Here is a 21,475-nt window from a genome sequence, read left to right as displayed (position 1 = left end):
ATTTAAGCTGGTGAACATATCCACACTGAACACGTATGGTATTGTCTAGAAGCATGTGCACGGTCCAGCTACACTGTGTGGACCACATAGCCCTCATCAATGACCTTAATGACTGCTTCAAATGGGTCAGACATGTTTAGGGGCCGGTTCTGCAGTTACAACAGCCACAGTGTGTAGGGTCCAGTATCAGTAGGTCCACATTAGCCTTCTGTCTGCGGTACATACTGATCCTTTTTATAGCTGTGCAGAACAAGCTTGTCAGGATCCTGGGGTGGTAGTTTGGAGTATCCATTCAGGCAACACCTTTGTTGTGATGGACCACTGTTGTTGTACACTGATCTTTGGGTACATATCCTGTGGTAAGGCTGACATTGGCCAGTAGTGTGATTTTGCATTCCATTACTCTTGGGGTCCATGTTGGCCTCAGCACAGGACACCATCACATACCTTTGCTGCTGTGTGTTCTGCTTTGCAGATTATGGCTGTTACCTCAGCATCTGCAATGTCAGGGGACCATCTGCTGGGATAGGTATTTTGCACTCGGGGGGGGGGGTGTTTGCACTGCACCTGACAGGTTGTATGTTAGCAATATGTGTGTGTGTTTGGCATGTTGTTTGTAATATCTGTGTGATTCGGAGCATATCTGTGGATGCCCAACATGGTTCCTACCATCAGTTGGGTAAACCTTGTGATTATCCTTAGTGTCCTGTACGTGTTGTATCTTCATAGGTTCATGGGTTCATAGTAGGCTAGACACCCTAGGCCATTAGTAAGCCTAGCTAGAGTGTGTGTGTCTTTCGCCACCCCTTGCTATGTTCAATTATGGCCATTTATGAGGTTCTTCACTGTGCCTCTGTCTGGTCGTGACAGAGTGGGGACCCCCAGTATACATGTACGGTCATCCATCCACTTGGCAATATTCCTGTTGAGGGGTGTCAGTGAGGGGCTCTGCCTACTATGGATTGGGATCCTGTTTCTGGGTGTGGGGAGCCTATGGGTTATGTATCTGTCCCTCCAGCACATCTTATTTCATTATGTGTTGAGGTTGACATCTGTGACTCTCACAGCTCCAATGGCTTTGATTTCCTGTGGTGTAGCATGTCCATTACTCCTGTGTTGGACATGGCCTGGTACAACAGACATACAATGCCTCTGTGTAGGCAGTGTGTGACTGCAGTCAGCTGGGGTGTCTACAGCCAGGCAGCATATGACATATATTTCACACCCTTTATGCTGTTGGTGGGGTAACTATGAGGTCTTCCGAACCGCTGCAGGTGTCACGTATGGTACATCCCATATGAGTCATTGTACTAGATTATGGGTCTGATAAGGGAACAGTACAGCGACACAGTGACCTCTGTTGATGTTGGTGTGAATCCTTTCATGATACGGTGTCCAGTATCAACAGTCTTCATAGCCACATTGGCATTGTGGCTGTCACATGACAGATTAATGTCGACCTGTGTCCCTAGGTCCCTGATGACTCCTTGCATACATAATGGTTTGACACCTATGTGGTACTTTGTGTACCTTGTCTGGTATTTGGTGGGACATCCATACTGTCCAGTGTCTTCGGATGTCTGGGTGGGGTTCTTGTGTTTGAGAGTGTGGTCTGTTGCATGCTACAGACTGTACAGCAGTTTTGACTACAGTTATGTGCACATGGGTGGTGTACGCTGCTTTGTGCATTGTCAGTTACCTGGCTATATGGGTGTCGGTGCTGCATATGGATACTCCCCCTCCTTTGATGTCTTGGTGCAGGTGTTGGGGCCATAACACATGGTATGTGGTATAACCTAGTAGTGCTGGTGTGCTATCACTAGGCCTGCAGCAGGCTTCTGTCACTGGACAGGCATCAATGTTCTCCATAATGGGAAGTGCCTCAGGGGCATGCATATTGCAGTTTACACATCTGGCATTGGTCAGCATTACCCTTATGTTTCCTACCACTTATGTTTTCTAGGGTGGTGGGTAGTCTTTTTGGCCTTGCCTACATACGGCTCTATGGAGGTGGCAAAGGCCTTATCCAGTATCCAGATGCACACGGGTAACAGCTGACAGCCACCCCTGTAACAGCAGCATGGCTTGTCATGCTTGACATCTCAAGCAGACACACATTACACCCTCTTGGACTGACAGCTGTAACTGTGCCAGCTGTTAAACATGAGCATTCTGTGTTTGTACTGTGGCATCATTCTTGGTGAGGGTTGGATGCTGCACACAGCCAGTGTCATCCCGCCCTGGGGTACATACTTGGAGGGACCATCCATGTCTCATTTGATGTTGACCAGGGAGGTACATCTCAGGTAATTCACACCAGCATGGACATTGAGTGCATCATATTTCTGCTTGCTTTGGGGTGACCTGCATACTTGTGTTAAGTGGAATTTTGTGGCTACCTACAAGCAGCTTACTCTACCCTTTCCCTTGTTCAGTCTGGTGAGTGGGACAGCTGTGTGTCTGCCTATACAGACACCTATTATGACTGTATCAGGCATGTTGTTTCTCCTTCAGGCCTGTGACTATTTGGCACACCAGCTTTGCGTACTATTCGTTGCATGTGCTATGTTTGAAGGTTGTGATTGCTTGTGATCTACTTTGGAGGTGTCTGTTGGTGTGGTGTGTTTGTAATTAAGGCCTCCGGGAATATTTGTCTGTGTTTATGTGTTTGGTTTACAGTTGTGGTAGGTCTATGTGGGACTGGGTTTGTGGTGTATGTGGTTACCTTCTCCTCCTGACTAGTGTTGACAGTACTGAGTTGTTGGAGCTCAACCTCTGCTTTGGGTACATGTCTCCATCTATCACATATGTTTGTATTTATTGGGGGGTGTTGTGGTTGTCTGTGTACTTGGTACTGGCATCACATTGCCTCTGGATTCATAGATTATACTTGTTGTGGCTGGACTTAGTGGATTGTATGTGTGGACATATGTTGTTGCCATACTACTGGTCAGTGATTACTTCCCTTTCTATGTTTGCTCTATCATGTGGTATCTTCCTCATTCTCTTGCATGGTTTGGTAATGGCTGGAGGCCAGCATGCCAGATGCCTGCGTGTATGGCATTGTGTGTTGTTGTTATTTGTGATTGCATACTCCAAGCATTCCTGGCTGTGTTCATGGAATGCCTGTATAACATGTTCTGTGGTGTGTCACATATTCTGCACTTGCACAGGGCCTTTTGTGGATTCAACATCGGTTTTGAGGGCTGCAACCTATACTTTACACATGTTTTTCACTGTGGTATTCTGGCCAGGGACTGGGGTCAGGGTGTGTATATCCAGTGTGCTTACTCTATGGTCTGGTCTTACCAGTGAGGGGTACACTTCTCATCTTGCCATCCATTACACATGTTGCTGATTATCACATCCAGTATGCTTACCCCTCTTGTGGGAGTAGTACATTGTTCCTGGGCATTTTGGTTTATGGAATCTGGGTAATTTTCTCCTACTGTGTTGGTGCTAGTACAATGCTACTGATGTATGTCTGGGTATTTTCAGTCAGGCAATATAATGTGGTTTGGGGGGCTTGATATATTCATGTATTCCGACATAGGCCAGGTGCTGTTCCTGGTATTAGGACAGTGGTCTGCAGCAGGCTATATACTGCGAGGCAGTTTTAGCCATTGGTATTTGACCATGGATATTCCATGCTGCTTCTTGTTGTGGTACCAACATGGGGGTGTGGTTATCCTTGCCATTTCTTGCTAGTCACCCTCCTTTTGTAGCTTGTTCCATGTTTTGCGGCTGTACAGCACAGTATGAGGTGTGACCTGGTAGTGTTAGGGTGCTGATGTGAGCCTTGCCCAGTTCTCTATTACAGGACTGGTATCTACATTCTCCTTACTGTGTGCGTTTACACTGCACACATCTTACTGTTTATACATCTGTCATGGGGTAGTATTACATCTAGGTTCCTATCCCTTGTAGAACCTATGAGGTTGGGTTTGTGTTTTGAGACTTACCTATTCAGGGCATGCTGTGGGTACTGACAGCCTTTGCCAGTATCCATGGGGCATGGCATGATAGGTGCATGCCACCCCTAGCAGGTGGTGCATCATGTCAAACTCCTCATATCTTCCCAGCCTGTAACACATTGGCTTCCCTTTGACTGACTGCATTACTTCAGCCAATTATTGTACTTGATCTTCTTGTCTTCATAGTGTGGCATCATGCTTGGTGAGGGTGAGATGTTAGGCAGGGTCTTCATGTTTGCATATACTAGATGGTGTTACATTGCTTAACACATGGCAATCATGCCTCAGGTGGTGCTGCAGGGCTGCCTCTGTCAGATGCACATACTACACTCCCTGTACATGTTTGAGAGCAGGTTGTGTCATGTTAGGCATCCCTGTTACTATATGAGTGAGTCAGAGAGGGGTATCATTCCAAGGGTTCCTACTGAGCCAGTGTATGTGCTATGCGTTGCCTCTTTGCCAAGGCCAGGGCATACTGGGCACGCCTCCTTCTGCCTACTGGGGCAGGCTCAGGTTGTTCCTCCTCCGAGTCACGCTCTGCCTGTGATGGCCTTGGCAATGGTGGGGGGCTGTTTGGCCCGGGCCTATGCTGGTCCTGCTGCAGCTGTTTTCGCAAGATCATATTATGTAGCATAGCACATACCATGACAATTTGGGTACATGTAGTTGGTGTGTACTGCAAGGCTCCACCAGATGTGTCCAGACACCGGAACCGTGACTTGAGCAGCCCAAACACACGCTCTATCACATTACGTGTTTGTGCATGTGCCTCATTATGGCGTTCCTGTTCAGGTGTGTGTGCGTTTCTGATGGGTGTCATCAGCCATGGCTCCAGTGCATAACCTGCATCCCCCACTAGGTGTCCGTGTGGGATGTCCCCAATGGCAATTGTCTGGTACAGCTGCGTCAAATGCCAGATGTGGGAATCGTGATAACTCCCAGGGCAGCCAGCACACACATTCATTATTATGCCCTGGGCATCACACACGACCTGGCAGTTGATGGAGGAGAAGCCCTTGTGGTTAATGTAGGCCCTACCCCGCTTACCGGCTGGTGCTTTGATGCATATGTGCGTGCAGTCTATAGTACCCAGTACCTCAGGGTATTCCGCTATTTGGTGGAAGAGATGCATATTGCTGGCCAATACCTCATGGGCATTGGGGAAATATACATGATCACCGACATGTGCTGACATGGCATCCAGGAACTGGTGTAGTACCCTGGAGGCTGATGCCTGTGATATCCCCATCATATCGCCAGTTGGTCTCTGGAAGGTACCTGTTGCTAGTATTCTTAGGCCAACACATACCTTGGTTTCCACTGGGATGGGTTCCCCTCTGTTGGTTCTGTCTGTGAGGCGTGGCCTGCACAGCTCAACAATTTGCTGCAGGAGCTCTCTGTCCACTCTATAGCGCTCTACTATCTCCAGCTCATGTAACCCATGGTAGGTGACCCTGGGCCTGTACACTCTTCTCCGTCTCCTCACTGTGGGTTGTCTGGCACCATCTGCATTGTCACCACCCTCAACAAGTCGCCTATGTCTCATTGTGACAGCTATGGCAGCCCCTAACATTTCTGCTCTGAGTGAAGCTTTTTCAGTTTTCACTTCTATTAGCTTACTCCTGTCTTGCAGTGTCTCTTAATGGAAACATTCTGCACTACTGTTTGCAGAGTTTTAAGTGCTGGGCTGGGCTACTATTCTGCCTGTGTAATTGCCTGCTTCTAATTGTTTTCACCTGCTATCTTCAGCAGTTATCCCTGCTAGCTTCCTATTAATTCTGTTGCTTCCTTTTTCCTCTCTGTTTCCTCAGGGGGGAGCAACTTGCATACTATCTGAAACACGCTCACAGTGGCTTACACGCGCACACACATGCTTACACGGTTCAGAATCTACTTATTCAGGTTTAAACATGCGTATACCCGCGCAAACACTGTTACACGTCTGCCAACAGCCTCCAACATACTCAGCCTGCCTTACACGCGCGCACACCCGCACAAACAGTGTTAAACATCTCCCAACACGCTCCCACATGCTCACACTGCCTTACACGCGCGCACGCTGTCCTACTCACGCTTCATGGCGCGCACACATGCGCATGCACGGCCAGCAAGAAACTTTGGTGTAGGTAACAGTGTACACCTTCCATTTCTTGACTTTCCATGACTTATCTAGTGGCACACCTCTTTCCCTGATCTGTGCCTGTCATCTGTCATGTTACACTGGCCTCCAATGAACTGTATTTCTTTCTACCATTCCCCCCTGTGATGTCACTTATCTCCTACTCTATTCCTCCCCCTTTTGTATCTCTTACACTACTCAGACTGTGCTCATTTGGTATGTGACTGTGAGATTCAGTATCCGAACCCTCACTTACATGAGATTGCCTACTAATGCTTAGTTACATGTCTTAGACTCAGCTTCCCTCCTTAGCAACCACTACACGGTGGCCATGTTGGTTTTAGTCTGCTGGTCCCTGCATTGTCATTCCATGTATTGCATGAGACCCACATTTGTGGGTTTATAACCTTCTTTTTTATGGTTTTATACAGCGCAGTCCATTTGCGCGGGGCTGCGCTGGGTTTAAACATGGGCGATCGCCGAAAAGAAAAATTATATTTTTAATATTTTTGCATCGGGTTATCTTGCCAATGGTCACATATTTGGCCATTGGCATGCTGCCTGAATCATATGCAACCTTTTTTTGGAGCTGACATCGCTCCGTTGTGGATTTTGCAGAAATGTACTCAGTTGTCAACTGAGTACATTTCTGCAGCTAAAACTTCTCCTACACGGACTGGTTTCTGCTTCGTGGATCGCTAATATACCTCATTTGCATACCTTTCGGATGCAAGTGAGGTATTTAGCATGTCCACGCCTAGTCCGTGTAAGAGACATTTTAGCTGGTCTCTTACACGGAGTTTAGGGCTGTTCCTGGATCGCGAGGCTTGCATGGAGTGCTGCACGTCTCTTACACTCTGTGCAAGCCTTTGTGAATCCTGCCCTTTGTCTAACATTGCAATGTTGTTTTCATGTATTTGTTAGATTTATTATCTAATAATGTAACAAAACACATGCATCTTCATAATTATATGCTTTATAAAAGAGACAGGCATTATGCATATTACTATTGAAAGAAAATGTGAAACACTATGAAAATTAATTATAGGAACAGTGATTAAAACACTGCAGATTAGCGGTGAAGAAATTAAGGCACAGACTGACATCGTAATTAAATTTGCTTTGTTTATCCAGTGAGCAGATCTTCAGTAGCACAGTCTGTGTATTTTCATAGAAGAATTGATTATAATATGTTTATCAGATGAGAAGTGGGCATGAAGGTTTCAGAATATCAATACGTTCAGTTATTTAGTAAGTTATGGTGCTTGACTTTTACTGAAATAGTGATATGTCATACTTGCACAGTACATTGCTATTACAAGTGAGTATCATACATAAATTCAAACTAAGTACTCACACTTTAAAAAATATATTAAATTGCGTAATTATCAGTGGTATACTGGTGTATTTTATAGCAATCCTTTTCAGGTGAGCTACTTTGAGGCAAAATGCTTAAAACTTGCCATGGTCACTTAATAAAGTTCATGAGCTACATGATGTCCTTTGTGGTCTGATGCAGAAGTAATGATTCTTGTCTTAGATGTGTTGTTACAGTTGATTTTCAGTAGGAATTGCGTCATCAGAATTTTTATGATGTGTCTGTTCATACCTTAAGTGCCAGTATTCATCAATGTGTTCATATACACTGTTCCAGTATAAAAGCTACCTTCTATTATGTATTACCTTTAAATTATGCACACCCACACTAATCAAATCCCAACTACATTGAAACATTTGTCATAGTTTTCTTGCTGAAAATATGGATGAATCAGATAAAGTTTTGAACAGAATAATTTCCTATATCAATAATACATAACTGTGATGAATATATAAACCAGATTATAAATTAAGAGAAATTATGTTTTTTACTGTATGATAAACACAGTTTGGGGTGCAATGAAAACAATGAGCTCCTTATATATTTTTTGTGATTAGAAAATAATTTTTCATTCCAGTGTTTGCTGATCTTCATACCTCCTGTCATCTGGTATTCATGTACTCTTGTACCTCCTGTCATCTGGTATTCATGTACTCTGTCACCTCCTGTCATCTGGTATTCATGTACTCTTGCACCTCCTGTCATCTGGTATTCATGTACTCTTGCACCTCCTGTCATCTGGTATTCATGTACTCTAGCACCTCCTGTCACCTGGTATTCTTGTACTCTGGCGCCTCCTGTTATCTGGTATTCATGTACTCTGGTACCTCCTGTCATCTGGCATTCATGTACTCTGGCACCTCCTGTCATCTGGTATTTATTTACTCTGGCACCTCCTGTCATCTGGCATTTAAGTACTCTGGCACCTCCTGTCATCTGGTATTCATATACTCTGGCACCTCCTGTCATCTGATATTCAAGTACTTTGGCACCTCCTGTCATCTGGTATTCATGTACTCTGGCACCTCCTGTCATCTGGTATTCATGTACTCTGGTACCTCCTGTCATCTGGCATTCATGTACTCTGGCACCTCCTGTCATCTGGTATTCGTGTACTCTGGCACCTCCTGCCATCTGGCATTCATGTACTCTGGCACCTCCTGTCATCTGGCATTCATGCACTCTGGCACCTCCTGTCATCTGGTATTCGTGCACTCTGGCACCTCCTGCCATCTGGCATTCATGTACTCTGGTACCTCCTGTCATCTGATATTCATGTACTCTGTCATCTCCTGTCATCTGGAATTCATGTACTCTGGCACCTCCTGTCAGCTGCTATTTATATACTCTGGCACCTCCTGTCATCTGGTATTCATGTACTCTGGCACCTCCCTGTCATCTGGTATTTGTGTACTCTGGCACTTTCTGACATCTAGTATTCATGTACTCTTGCACCTCCTGTCATCTGGTATTTGTGTACTCTGGCACCTCCTGTCATCTGGTATTTATGTACTCTGGCACCACCTGTCATCTGGTATTTATATACTCTGGCACCTCCTTATCTGGTATTCATGTATTCTGTCACCTCTTGTCATCTGGTATTCGTCTACTTTGGCACCTCCTATCATCTGGCATTCATGTACTCTGGCACCTCCTGTTATCTGCTATTCATGTACTCTGGCACTTCCTGTCATCTGGTATTCATGTACTCTGGCACCTCCTGTCATCTGGTATTCATGTACTCTGGCACCTCCTGTCATCTGCTATTTGTGCACTCTGGCACCTCCTGTCATCTGGTATTCATGTACTCTGGCACCTCATCATCTTCTCTCTTTCCAGTGAACATCATTGCAACACATTTAAAAAAATGATTACTACAGGGTCTGGGTCAATCCGAGGCCATATTTTGGTTGTTCTTCAGTTTGCATTTGAAAGTTGATATCCCACAATCCCACTGGAGTGAGAGGGGTTACCTAATTATGTATGCAAATTTTATGTTATTCAGTGTACAGATTTGTATCTATTTTTCATGGGCCTTTGTCCAGATTTTTGATGTTTCTAGGTTGAAAGGTATGCTGTGGGCTTATACACTAATCTTAAGTCCAGCAAAACATGTAGAAAAATCACTTTAGTGGAAAATATCAGAATGGAAATGTCCAGTTCAAGAAGTCTGTGACCATAAAACGTTTTCTGGCACAGTAAAGCATCCTAGATATCTTGAATGTAATATCATAATTATTGACTCATCAGTGATATTTTGAAATCATGCATAGCTTGTTTGGTCACTCACGCAACAGAAATAAAATTTGTTGACATATTTAAATTCTCCTATTTAAATAAATGGAAGCTTTTTATAGAGGTTATAGTCAGTTGTGAAATGCAGTTGCTTTTTTAAATGTGATGCCAATTTTGCTACCAGTTCTGCATATAATTACATTTTGGGATTGACTACTGTTGAAGGTAGTAACTCAGGAATTTAAATGAATGAAACTACCTAGAATTTTACCAGAAGTCATACTTTACATAACTTCAGGCTAAAAACTGCAGACATTATATATAAACATTGTGCACCATGTAGGAGAGTTGGTGTGTCACAGAATAAGGTACCACAAAGCCCTGTATAATTCATTAACAATGGTATGCAATGGGGTAAGACGTTGTAAGCCATCTTTCTCTATTACATAGCCACATTGCTCCATGCATAGAGTATGAATGCAAATTAGCCTCCAGGATCACATCCAATTCAAAGATATTACACCATCTGGGGATGAGATGGTCACAGTTACATAAGTTACTAGATCTGAACCATGTAGCTATGATTGTTGCATTGCCTCGGACTATAAGTCTGCACCTATCTTCTTTCCTTGCTGATGTGTTGTCAGCTAACAGAGCTGAGCATCAGATCAGGCCTGAATTTCAGCAGTAAACTATAATAGAATAAAATAAACAAACAAATCCTTAAATGAAAAAGGAAAGCACAAGAAAACCAGAAAACCATACTAGCAACTGAATTCCCTATTGTGCAAGAAAACTTGCTACCAGAACTACACCACCCCACCATTATTCAGTGATGCCCCCCAAGCTCAAGAGCTCTAGTTGATAGTAGCTGATGATTCATTAAGTCTCTTAAGTAACATACAGTGGTAATGACACTAGATCTTCCATTGTGCCTAATGAATCATGATTCTTTATGTGCTGTAGCTAACCATGATAGCAGAGCATGTCTCACGCATACCTTATTAACTATATGTTCCCTGCTGCACCTTGTTTAACTTAATATGCTTCCATACCAGAATTTTAAAGCAGTGATTGATTATGTTTATAGTATAGATGGTTATAATACAGACTGTGTATTGCATTACTCCTTTGAGTGATTCATAAATGTGGAGAAGCATTTGCATGTCAGCAGCCATAACCATAACTCACATATATAGATCACCCTACTAAACACAGAATGCATGTACATATATAAAACTACGTGTATGAATCCTGCAGCCCATCAAAAAATCCCATATGAGTAAAATGGTGCATTGTAATCAGTCAGCAATATTAAATTTGGCTATAAAAGACAGACAGTTATAGATAATAGATACAGCACTGACAGGCTTTTCAGGAAGCACACCATTTATCTTCTTGGGAGAAATTTAAATGATGCTGCATTTACATGAATGAGTTTTAAATTGGCTGTCCTGCATACTCACAAGTCTCTTGTCTTTCTTTCTTTCTTCTGGATTTTTTTAAATTTCCTCCTTGGGTATGCTTTGTATTCTTACAAAACCCATTAAAATGTTACCTACCTTCGTTTTCATGTGGTGGAGTCACTACCAATATGATAAAGGCTTCTAAAGTGAAGTAGACTTTTTTTGAGTGATAACAAGGAATGCATAGTCCAGTAGTGAACCCTGCAGAACCAATAGAGAAAATGTTGGCACATGAAAGACTGCCTGATATCATCCCAGGCCATATTTTTATTAATTCTTTGTTGAGCAGGTTAGCCCCACTATGCTAGTGGACTCTTTTCATGGGAGACACAAAATGGTATGTTATACTAGTAGAGGAAGCTTAGCCATGGAATTTCCCCAACTTATTTTGATAGGTACCATGGGATCTTATTCACTAGAACTACCACAAATTCAAGCAGATGGGCCCTCAGTTTAACATTTGAAGAATAACTCAATCAGGATTGCAGCACCCCACTTATGCTACACGGGAGTGTTAGCAATCTTTCCACTTACTGTCGAAATGAAACTCACAACCTTTTGCACCAGAGATGTGTGCTACTTGATGCATCACTGACACTGCCCACAGATTGGTAGCAAGTCACCCAAGTACCGTTGTAGACAAACAAAGTCCAGGATAAATTGGCTCAGTTTATTGGAACTGCAGCTCTCTGAAAGTGTCTACCCAAAGTAAGTAAAATCTGAACATTTTTGCATTGTGTCTATGCCATCGTATAACACACCTTCTTCAAATGTCAAAATGTCCCCCAGAACAAGTTAAACTCAAATACTCAAATACCTTTGCATTGGATGTGTAATATCTTATACTATTCAGTTCTTCCGATTTAAAACTACCAAAGGGACACCAATGGCCAAGCCATGAAAATTTGCCTGGTTCCTAATAAACCACAACTCTTCCATAGACACTTCAGCAGAATTTCATCATCCACATTGGCAGCTGCAGCCAAGAGATTAAGGAATAGTAACACTGAATAAAAGCACAGAGCTCTGCAATGGGGAAGTCACTAACCACTCCAGTGAAGGTAGCATCATGGCTATACCCTTTCTTATAACCAAACTGAAATGTAACTAAAAGGTTATAGAAAATGAAATAAGATTCAAGCTGCAATAAAACCACTTTCTTACCAACCTTACTCACAAAAGGAAGGTTAGTGAATGGGCAATAAATCTCAAGAATGTTCAAGTCATAAGATGGATTGTCAAAAGGGACTAATTAAATATTTTTCCCTTTGGATGGAAAAATCGCTGGGATCAGTATGTCTAGACAAACTTTAGTCAACCTAGCTTGATAAGTGCTCAACTCACAGGCTAAGGGCAGAATGCAAGAAATCAGCTGCATAATCCACTGCGCTTTCTGTAATCACTTTATCTTTAAAATCTGATCCCATATGCTGCTGGTGAAGTGCCTACGGTATTTTTTTAGTTGTTCCTGGTGACCTGACCTCTGTAGCTGCATGCGTGCCATGGTGCAAGACAGACAGAAGAAATCCTGAGCTTATTTTCTAGTCGCTTGACTTGATTAAAGGGGGCTGTAGTTTAAAAGAGAGTAACCCTTATGAATAAAATACCTTTTACATGTAGTGCAGTGCTTTCTGGGAAATATGGTTGCCTAGATCAGCGATGCCCAAACTATTTTATACAGTTGTTCTTCAACTAAAATGTGTTAATATGTACAGAATAATCTAGTGTGTTCAACTTGAAAGGAGTAAACAACAGTATAGCAAAGGCAACTGCACAGTAAGGAGATAACACAAAAATAATGAAAAAATCCACACTGTTTTGGTAATAACAGTGGCTTCCTGTCCAATTAACAGCTTACTTCGATTTTGGCTATGATAGCTTGTTCTGACACTGGAGTTAAGAAAGTATATCTGTACTTTGTTATATGTTTTCAAAACTGCATATGTGCATGTCTCGGGTTTGGTACAGTGTGTTGTACACAAGTATTTAACAAGCATTTAGCAGTACTGAAAGTTAAGATGCATGGAAAAATTATAGGAAAGCAGAAGACAGAAGGTATCCTAACTGCTACTTGGTAGTTGTAATGCTGTTCACTGCCTGCCTAATGCCAACATCCAATGTGTAAACTATCACATGCTTAATGGCTTACTGCTGAGAAAAACATGACTTTAACCCAAGTAAAAAGAAAAATGTATGCATTAGGCTTGGTACCCTTCATATACTAGCATTCCATTTAAAGAAGTATACGGTAAGATAAAAAGGTTAACAGAAACAACAACAGTAATGACAGCAACAAGGTTAACAGAAACAACAATAGCAACAACAACAACATGGTTAACAGAAACAACAACAGCAGCAGCAACATGGTTAACAGAAACAACAACAGCAGCAACAACAACATGGTTAACAGACACAACAGCAGCAGCAACAACAACATGGTTAACAGAAACAACAACAGCAGCAACAACAACATGGTTAACAGAAACAACTACAACAACAACACAGTTAACAGAAACAACAGCAATAACAACAACATGGTTAACAGAAACATCTACATCAGCAACAACAATGCAGTTAACAGAAACAACAGCAGCAGCAACAACAACATGGTTAATAGAAACAACAACAGCAGCAGCAACAACAACACAGTTAACAGAAGCAACAACAGCATGGTTAACAGAAACAACAGCAACAACAATACTGTTAACAGAAATAACAACAGCAGCAACAACATGGTTAACAGTAACAACAACACAGATAACAGAAACAACTTCAGCAACAACAACATGGTTAACAGAAACAACAACAGCAGCAGCAGCAACAAATGTTTTTTTAGATGATAGAATACCATCCTGTTTCAACACTTTTTTTAATCTTACTTTAATTAGCATGACTTCAGAAATGCACTTTAATGAAAGCGCTTTCACTGAAAAAGTGCTTTTGTTAAAGTCCGTTCAAAAAAAACAAAAAAAAAAAAAACAAAAAAACAGTAAATCTTCTTTTATGCAGGGGGGCAAGCCCCCCTGCACCCAGCCCCCCCACCCCCCTACTTTTATATTCTCACTCTGAGGTCACACTACAGTGGGGAAAAAGGAATTCTCCCTTAACCGCACCGTAGTGTGACCGGCACAACCAGCATACATAACTTAAAGTGCTGCTTCGGTGAACAGCACTTTTGGTTATGTATGTTCGGTGATTTCTGCTTTGGCAGAAAGTGCCGTCGGGGATCTGTACGGATCCCATATATATAAGTATATATATATATATATATATATATATATATATATATATATATATGGAGTAAATTTTACCTCTCTGTCAAGAACTTCGAGAGCAAATATCTCTGCTGTTTGCTTGTTGATTTGGAACAGTTCCTTTGTGGAAGGTCCTTGTGATAAGATCTTGTAGGAAAGCTTTGCATTTGGCGTAGAAGAATCATCACGATCTGTTGCATCTACTTTTATCACTGGTGTATCTGAAAAACAAAGTTTTATATTACTACTGTGTTTAGAAATCATGAACTACCACCAATGAGCTCCATTTTAGAAACATTAAACAGAACCTTACAGCAGTAATAAGTAGATCCTTTTCAGTACAGCAGCCTGTGATATTAGGCTTTCTGCTACATGTCCAAGTGTATTAACCAGTAATGCAGTGCTACTGAATGCTCTGTATTTTACAGAATGTATATTTATGTTGCCAGAAGCAGAGATATCACAAAATTAGCCCATTAACTTTAGTACATCTGGAATTATTATGAACAATAGCACAATAAAAATGTGCTCTGTTGGTAATCATCAAAGACAGTATATGTGGTGAAAAATAAGCAAGCAATAGTGTCTGCCTCTACCCCTGGAAGAGCATTAATTACACATTAACACAAACCTTGGAGGGCAATATTGCACTTAGAGTGGGCTCACTGTAAAATTGGGTTTTACTTACTTATTTATATATTTTTTTGTTACTATATTTTTTTATATATTTTTTATGTAAAATAGTTCTTCTGCTTAATGTTTCAGAGTTGCTGTAGTATATGTAAATGGTGTTAGAGGAAGCATATTACATCTAAAATATATCATTTAAAAATCTAGATATTTGCTTTCTTTTTTGGTCCCTTACTGCTAAAATGTGTGTTTTTTTGCCAGTCATTGGGGATTGATGTAACTAAATAATGACATACATTTAACTTTCAGACTTTATTTCCTTCAGAAAATTCATGTTAACATAAATCCTGTTTTTTAACTTACTTTGTAACTTTTAAAAGTACAACATTTAAAGTCTAGTCCCACTTTTGAGCATTTGTTTCTCCTTTATTTCAGGCTTTATCTAGATTTCTTGAGCTAAAAGGTCGAGAGGTACGCAAACCTCTTTGCTGCTGCCAGTGGTTCATCATCTCACTGCTCTCCTCATATACACACACACACACACACACACACACACACACACACACACACACACACACACACACACACACACACACACACACACACACACACACACACACACACACACACACACACACACACACACAAACTTCAGAAAGATGCATGCTAACACAAATCCTATTATTGAAGGAACTTTGTGATTTTTTTTAAGAGGAATGTGTTCCTGTTTTCAGCCTTTGCTCCCCCTTTATATTAGGTTTTATCTCGCTATCTTGACCTATGAGGTGAGATGTATGCAAACCTCCTCATGGCTGCTGTTGCTCGATCACTCTCACTCTTTACTCTCTCTCACATTCACACACAAACAGAAAACACACGCACAGAAACAGACACAGAAACATACACACGCAGAAACATAAACACACACACACACACACACACACACACACACACACACACACACACACACACACACACACACACACACACACACAAACTTCAGAAAGATGCATGCTAACACAAATCCTATTATTGAAGGAACTTTGTGATTTTTTTTTAAGAGGAATGTGTTCCTGTTTTCAGCCTTTGCTCCCCCTTTATATTAGGCTTTATCTCGCTATCTTGACCTATGAGGTGAGATGTATGCAAACCTCCTCATGGCTGCTGTTGCTCGATCACTCTCACTCTTTACTCTCTCTCACATTCACACACAAACAGAAAACACACACACAGAAACAGACACAGAAACATACACACGCAGAAACATAAACACACACACACACACACACACACACACACACACACACACACACACACACACACACACACACACACACACACACACAGTTTTTTTCTGTTATACTTGTCCTGGGATTCATGAAGCTTGTGCCAGGTGCAGGCATAGCGTTGGTGTTCTAATACCAAATATGTCGGCCGAGTGATTCAGGTACGAGCTGTTTTCACGTGCACTACCTGCGTATGCTATGCCCGCACAACTCCTGGGCCCTGTATGCTAATTACCCCAGGTGCAGCAGTGTAGCATGCAAATGAAGGTATGTAGTGATCTAGAAAGTGGTGCAGGTGTAGTGTAAGCATGCAGAAATGTAAACCGTAGAAAATGGTTTACAGTTTTGCAAACATAAAATCGGAGCCATGACAGCTGACCAAACATATGTATTATATTGTTAATATATGCCAATGGCTAAATATATAGCCATTGGCATAAAAAAATGTACAAAATATAAAATTAACATTTAATATATATAGTCGCACTATCGCGACGTGGAAGCACAGGGCAGTGGTGCTCAAAGGGGATCGCAAGGAAAATATAAAAATATAGAATAAAACTGCAATGAAACACATATCACGATTTCCCCATAATAGTCAATGGCAGGCATGCTACACCATGCTATAGCGCAAGGGTTGCTAAGGGGCTGTGATGGTGTTATGCGCAGTAGCTAGGAATTAGTGGGCAATGCCATGCAAATGAGAGGAGTTAGAGTGAATCGCAGATTCCCCGCTGGTGTAAGGATGCACCTCACAGCGTAGCGTTATAACACCAAGGTGTGCCCTTGAGATAAAGATGACATCAAGAGAGGGGTGTGTCACCATTGCTGTAAGCACATTGGAGCATTGCTAAACTGGTTTGTCCCTAGCTAGGCAAAGCTGCAGGATAGTGGTGTGTTGAATTGCCAATAGCTATGCTTAGCTGAGAGTACACAAGGTAACCCATTATGCATGTGAACAGAGATGAAAACGCAAATAAACCTGGTAAACGGGTTTGCGCGGTACGCACTGCAGCTGAAACAGGAAGGATATAGGAAAGAAATAAGGATATGCTGCAGCAGTGAAATTGGAGTACAAATGACTAATTAACACCTAGGAGCCTACAGTGGGCCATTGACAACAGCTAACAAGGCTGCAAGCAGCTACCTGCAGAACAGGAAAGGGGAGGGGCTGTACTGCAAAGAAAACAGTGAAGTGTCAAAGCAGAAAAAAGCCAATTTGCAGTATACCAGCTATTATTTATTTTATTTATTTTATTTTACATTTGTTAACCGGGATGGTCCGACTGGATACATGTCCTTTTTCAGCGGAGGCCCAGGGAGAAAAGCTCCAACAGAGTTACATTGATAATTAGGTACAGTAAATGAGCTGAAAGAACTTAACAAAAACATAGGCTATTTACATACAAGTACAAGACTGCCATTACTATTTCTGAGATTACTACAAATGTAACATTAATAACATATTAGCAAGGACGGTAGGCAGTATAATGACATAGAGTTAGACAGGATACATATTTCTTTATCACAGTATACAAAGTACTTATCATCTTAGCTAGTTGTTTATGTTTTAGTTAATGGCACAGAGCTAGTCTGGGTTTGAGCAAGGACATAGCCAGTGTGACTTGAAGTGGAGTTTTAGACTATTTTTGAATTGACTTAGAGAAGTTGCAAGCGTGATGTTATTTGGGAGAGAGTTCCATATTTTACCAGTGGTGTTGGCAAATGAGCGTCACCACCTAGGTTGAGAGATTTAGTTGTTTGGACAAGGAGTCTGTTTGCTGAGCGAAGGCAGCTTAGATTGGAGTAGGGAGTCATTAAGTTTTTTAGTGCTGGGGTATTCTCAGGTTGTTTAAGGATTTTGAAGGTCTCTATGAGTTGGGACTGGTGAAGAAGGTGTGGGAATTCTATCCATCCAAGCCTTTTCAGGTTAGTACAGTGGTGTGTTCTGTAGGGTAGGCCTGTAACGAACCTGGCAATGTGATTATAGCAGGATGAGAGCTTGGCCAGATCAGATTTGTTAAGGTGAGTGAGGACAGGAGAGGCATATAGTAGGGTAGAGAGAAGGTGTGAACGGGCTGTGGCTGCCCTGGCATTCGGGGTAAGGAAGGCTTTAATTCTATATAGGGTCCCAAGTTTCTTGTTGACTGACTTAATGGCTTGGTTGATATGTATATCAAATCTGAGTTTATTGTCAATGTTTACTCCTAATAGCTTTGTATAGGTGTCTGGGGAGATGATGGTCCCATTATTGGATTTTATAGTGAAGTTTTCAGTAGGAGATCTATTGGCTGGGTAGAAGAGAAGTAACTTGGTTTTATTTGGATTTAAGATCAGGAGATGGTTGGCAAGCCAGTTTTCGACTTTGGTGAAGCTATGTTGGGTGGTAGTTAGTAGATTTGCAAGAGAGGCATTGGAACATATTATAGTCGAGTCATCTGCATATTGAATGCAGGTGGCTTCAGGGATGACTGTTTGGATGTCGTTTATGAAGACTGAAAAGAGGAGAGGTCCTAATATGGAACCTTGAGGAACTCTTATGGTATTTGGTAGTAGGCAGGAGAGCTTGTTTAGCCACATTACTGCTTGTTGTCTCCCAGTGAGGTAAGCTTGAAACCAGTCAAGGGCTGGAGTATCTAGATACAGAGTTTTTAAAGTATATAGAAGTAACTGATGGTTTACCATATCAAGGCTTCGATAGGTCCAGGAAGAGAGTGGAGGATATTTTTTTATTATTCTGGTTAAGATTAATGTTTTCAGTAAAAGAGAGGAGGGCAGTGGTTGTACTATGATGGGGTCTGAATCCATGTTGAGAGTCTGTGAGTAGTTTATTTTGGGTTAGATAGAGCATTAGTTGGTTGTGCATGCACTTTGCCATAATTTTGGCAAGTGGTGATAGTATGGCTATAGGTCTATAGTTGGATAGTTCTGTGGATGAACCTCCTTTGTGGAGTGGAATAACATAGGATATTTTCAAAATTGAGGGGATTGAGGCCTCGGTTATGGTTCTGTTAATTAGGATTGAGATAGGGTAGGCTACGACATCTGCAGCAATTTGCAGGTATTCAGCCGGCAGAAGATCGGCTGAAAGGGTGGTTGGCTTCAGTTTTTCAAAAGGGATCTGATAAAGGATGTGGACACTGGCTGGAAGTTAAAAGAGAGTGGTGAGTCGGGTATAGTGTTTATAGAAGTGTGGGGAGGAGAAAGTTGGTTAGCTAATGACTGGATGGTTTCTGTGAAGAAAGTATTGAATGAATTGGCTATATCTTCTTGGCTCTTGTCAGATAATGTTCCTGGGGTCGGAGTAGTGGATTTGCCTGGTTGGAGAAGTTTATTTATGCCTGCCCAGTACTTTTGAGGGTTATTCTGATGTTTATGTTGCAGATTGTAGAAGTAATTTTTCTTATCTAGTATGATGGCTTCTTTACTCTCATTTCTAAGTTGTTGGAATTTGATACGATCTAGGGTAGTTTGGTAGTCGCCATTTATCCCACGCTTTGTCTCTAGTTGTTATTTTGGTTTTGGTGTCTGTTGTTAGCCAGGGTGCTAGTTGAGTTTTAATTCTTATTGAGCATTTAGGGGCATGCGAGTCAAGTATAGTAAGGAATGAATTGTTAAATGATGACACTGCCTCATCAAGGGGAAGGAACTTTAGTTTTGTCCAGTTACATGATTTGAGTTCAAGTTGAAATTTAGTTGGGTCAAAGTTTTCTTGGATCTGATAGACCTATAAATAGGTAAGCTTGTACAATTAATTTTGTCTTTCATGATGTATGTGAGCAGGTGATCACTAAGATCATTAGGGAGAGTTCCAGACATATAGTTCTGGGGATGACTGTTGGTGAGTATCCAGTCTAGTATACTCTCTTTTTGGTTATTGTTACCTGTACGTGTGGTAGATTATATTATCTGAGAGAATCCATGTAGGTTAACAGGGATGGGGTTGGACTGTGCTGTGCATTGGTTCCAGTCAATATTAACATCGCCCAGGACAATGGTTTCTTGAGGGTAGTTGTTGGCTATCCAATGTAGAATGACCTCTAGTGTTTCTACATTGTTCCCAGGGGGAATATAGGTGACAATTAGGTTAATGCCCTTATATTACAAGGCACATTTTGCCATGACTGGGTAGGGAAAGTAAAAAACAAGAAAAACAGCAGGTGGATGCATACCTGATAATGGGAGGGGAATCCAGGTTTAAAAGTGAATTAAAGGGCAACAGATTAATCAAGACAGGCAAGCAGATCTCCACAGTAAAGGCCCCACACTTGCAGTACTCATTGCAAAACCCATAATTAAGACACACTGCAGCTGGAATAGCTCATACACACCCACTGACATCAGCAGCATCCATAGCACAATAGTATAAAGTGTGAAAGCACCTCACACATATTTGTGTATTCCCATACACTCTGCACCAGTGGTGTATACAGACGGGGAACTTTTAGAATATACATGTTAGGGGCTGCCATAGCTTTGATCCACCAGCATGTGTTGGAGACTGAAGGTGGTGTGGAGGATGATGCACATGACCACCTCAGGCACCAGAGGAGGAGGAGAGTGCTCAGACCCAGGGTAACCTCCCAGGGGCTACATAATCTGGAGATAGTAGAGCATTACAGGGTGGACAGGGACATCCTACAGCAACTTGTGGAGCTGTGGCGGCCACACCTCGGAGCCAGAACAAAGAGAGGGGAACCCATCCCAGTGGATATGAAGTATATGTAAGCCTGAGAATACTAGCTACAGGTACCTTTCAAAGACCAACTGAGGATATCATGGGGATCTCACAGGCATCAGCATCCAGGGTACTACACCAGTTCCAGGATGCCATGTTACCACATGCCAATGAGCACATATACTTCCCCCGAATGCAGGAGGAGTTGGCCAGCAATATGCATCTCTTCCACCATGTAGCAGAATACCCGGAGGTACTGGATGCAATAGACTGCACGCACATACACATCAAGTCACCATCCGGTGAGCAGGGTAGGTGCTACATAAAGTGCAAGGTATACCCCTCCATCAACTGCCAGGTCATGTGCAATGCCCAGGGTATTATCATGGATGTGTGTGCTGGCAGCCCTGGAAGCTATCACGACTCCCACATCTGGCATGCCTCAGAGCTGTATC

General features: G+C 42.1%; 1 protein-coding gene across 1 annotated transcript in view; it reads right to left on the bottom strand.

Annotated features, from left to right (window-relative positions):
• The window catches only part of LOC122796738 (desmoglein-2-like), a 1,262,885-nt gene that overhangs the window by 395,057 nt on the left and 846,353 nt on the right, over positions 1-21,475 (bottom strand). Inside the window, exon 6 of the mRNA XM_044065447.1 lies at positions 14,484-14,647. Within this exon, the coding sequence (XP_043921382.1) occupies positions 14,484-14,647 (164 nt within the window). The remainder of the gene's footprint in view (positions 1-14,483; positions 14,648-21,475) is intronic.

Source organism: Protopterus annectens, chromosome 3.part0, assembly GCF_019279795.1.
Source record: "Protopterus annectens isolate FY-2018-M chromosome 3.part0, PAN1.0, whole genome shotgun sequence".
In the NCBI taxonomy this organism is placed as follows: Eukaryota; Metazoa; Chordata; order Ceratodontiformes; family Protopteridae; genus Protopterus; species Protopterus annectens.
The sequence above is the reverse complement of the archived record's forward strand: the minus strand, read 5'-3'. Positions and strand labels throughout refer to the sequence as shown.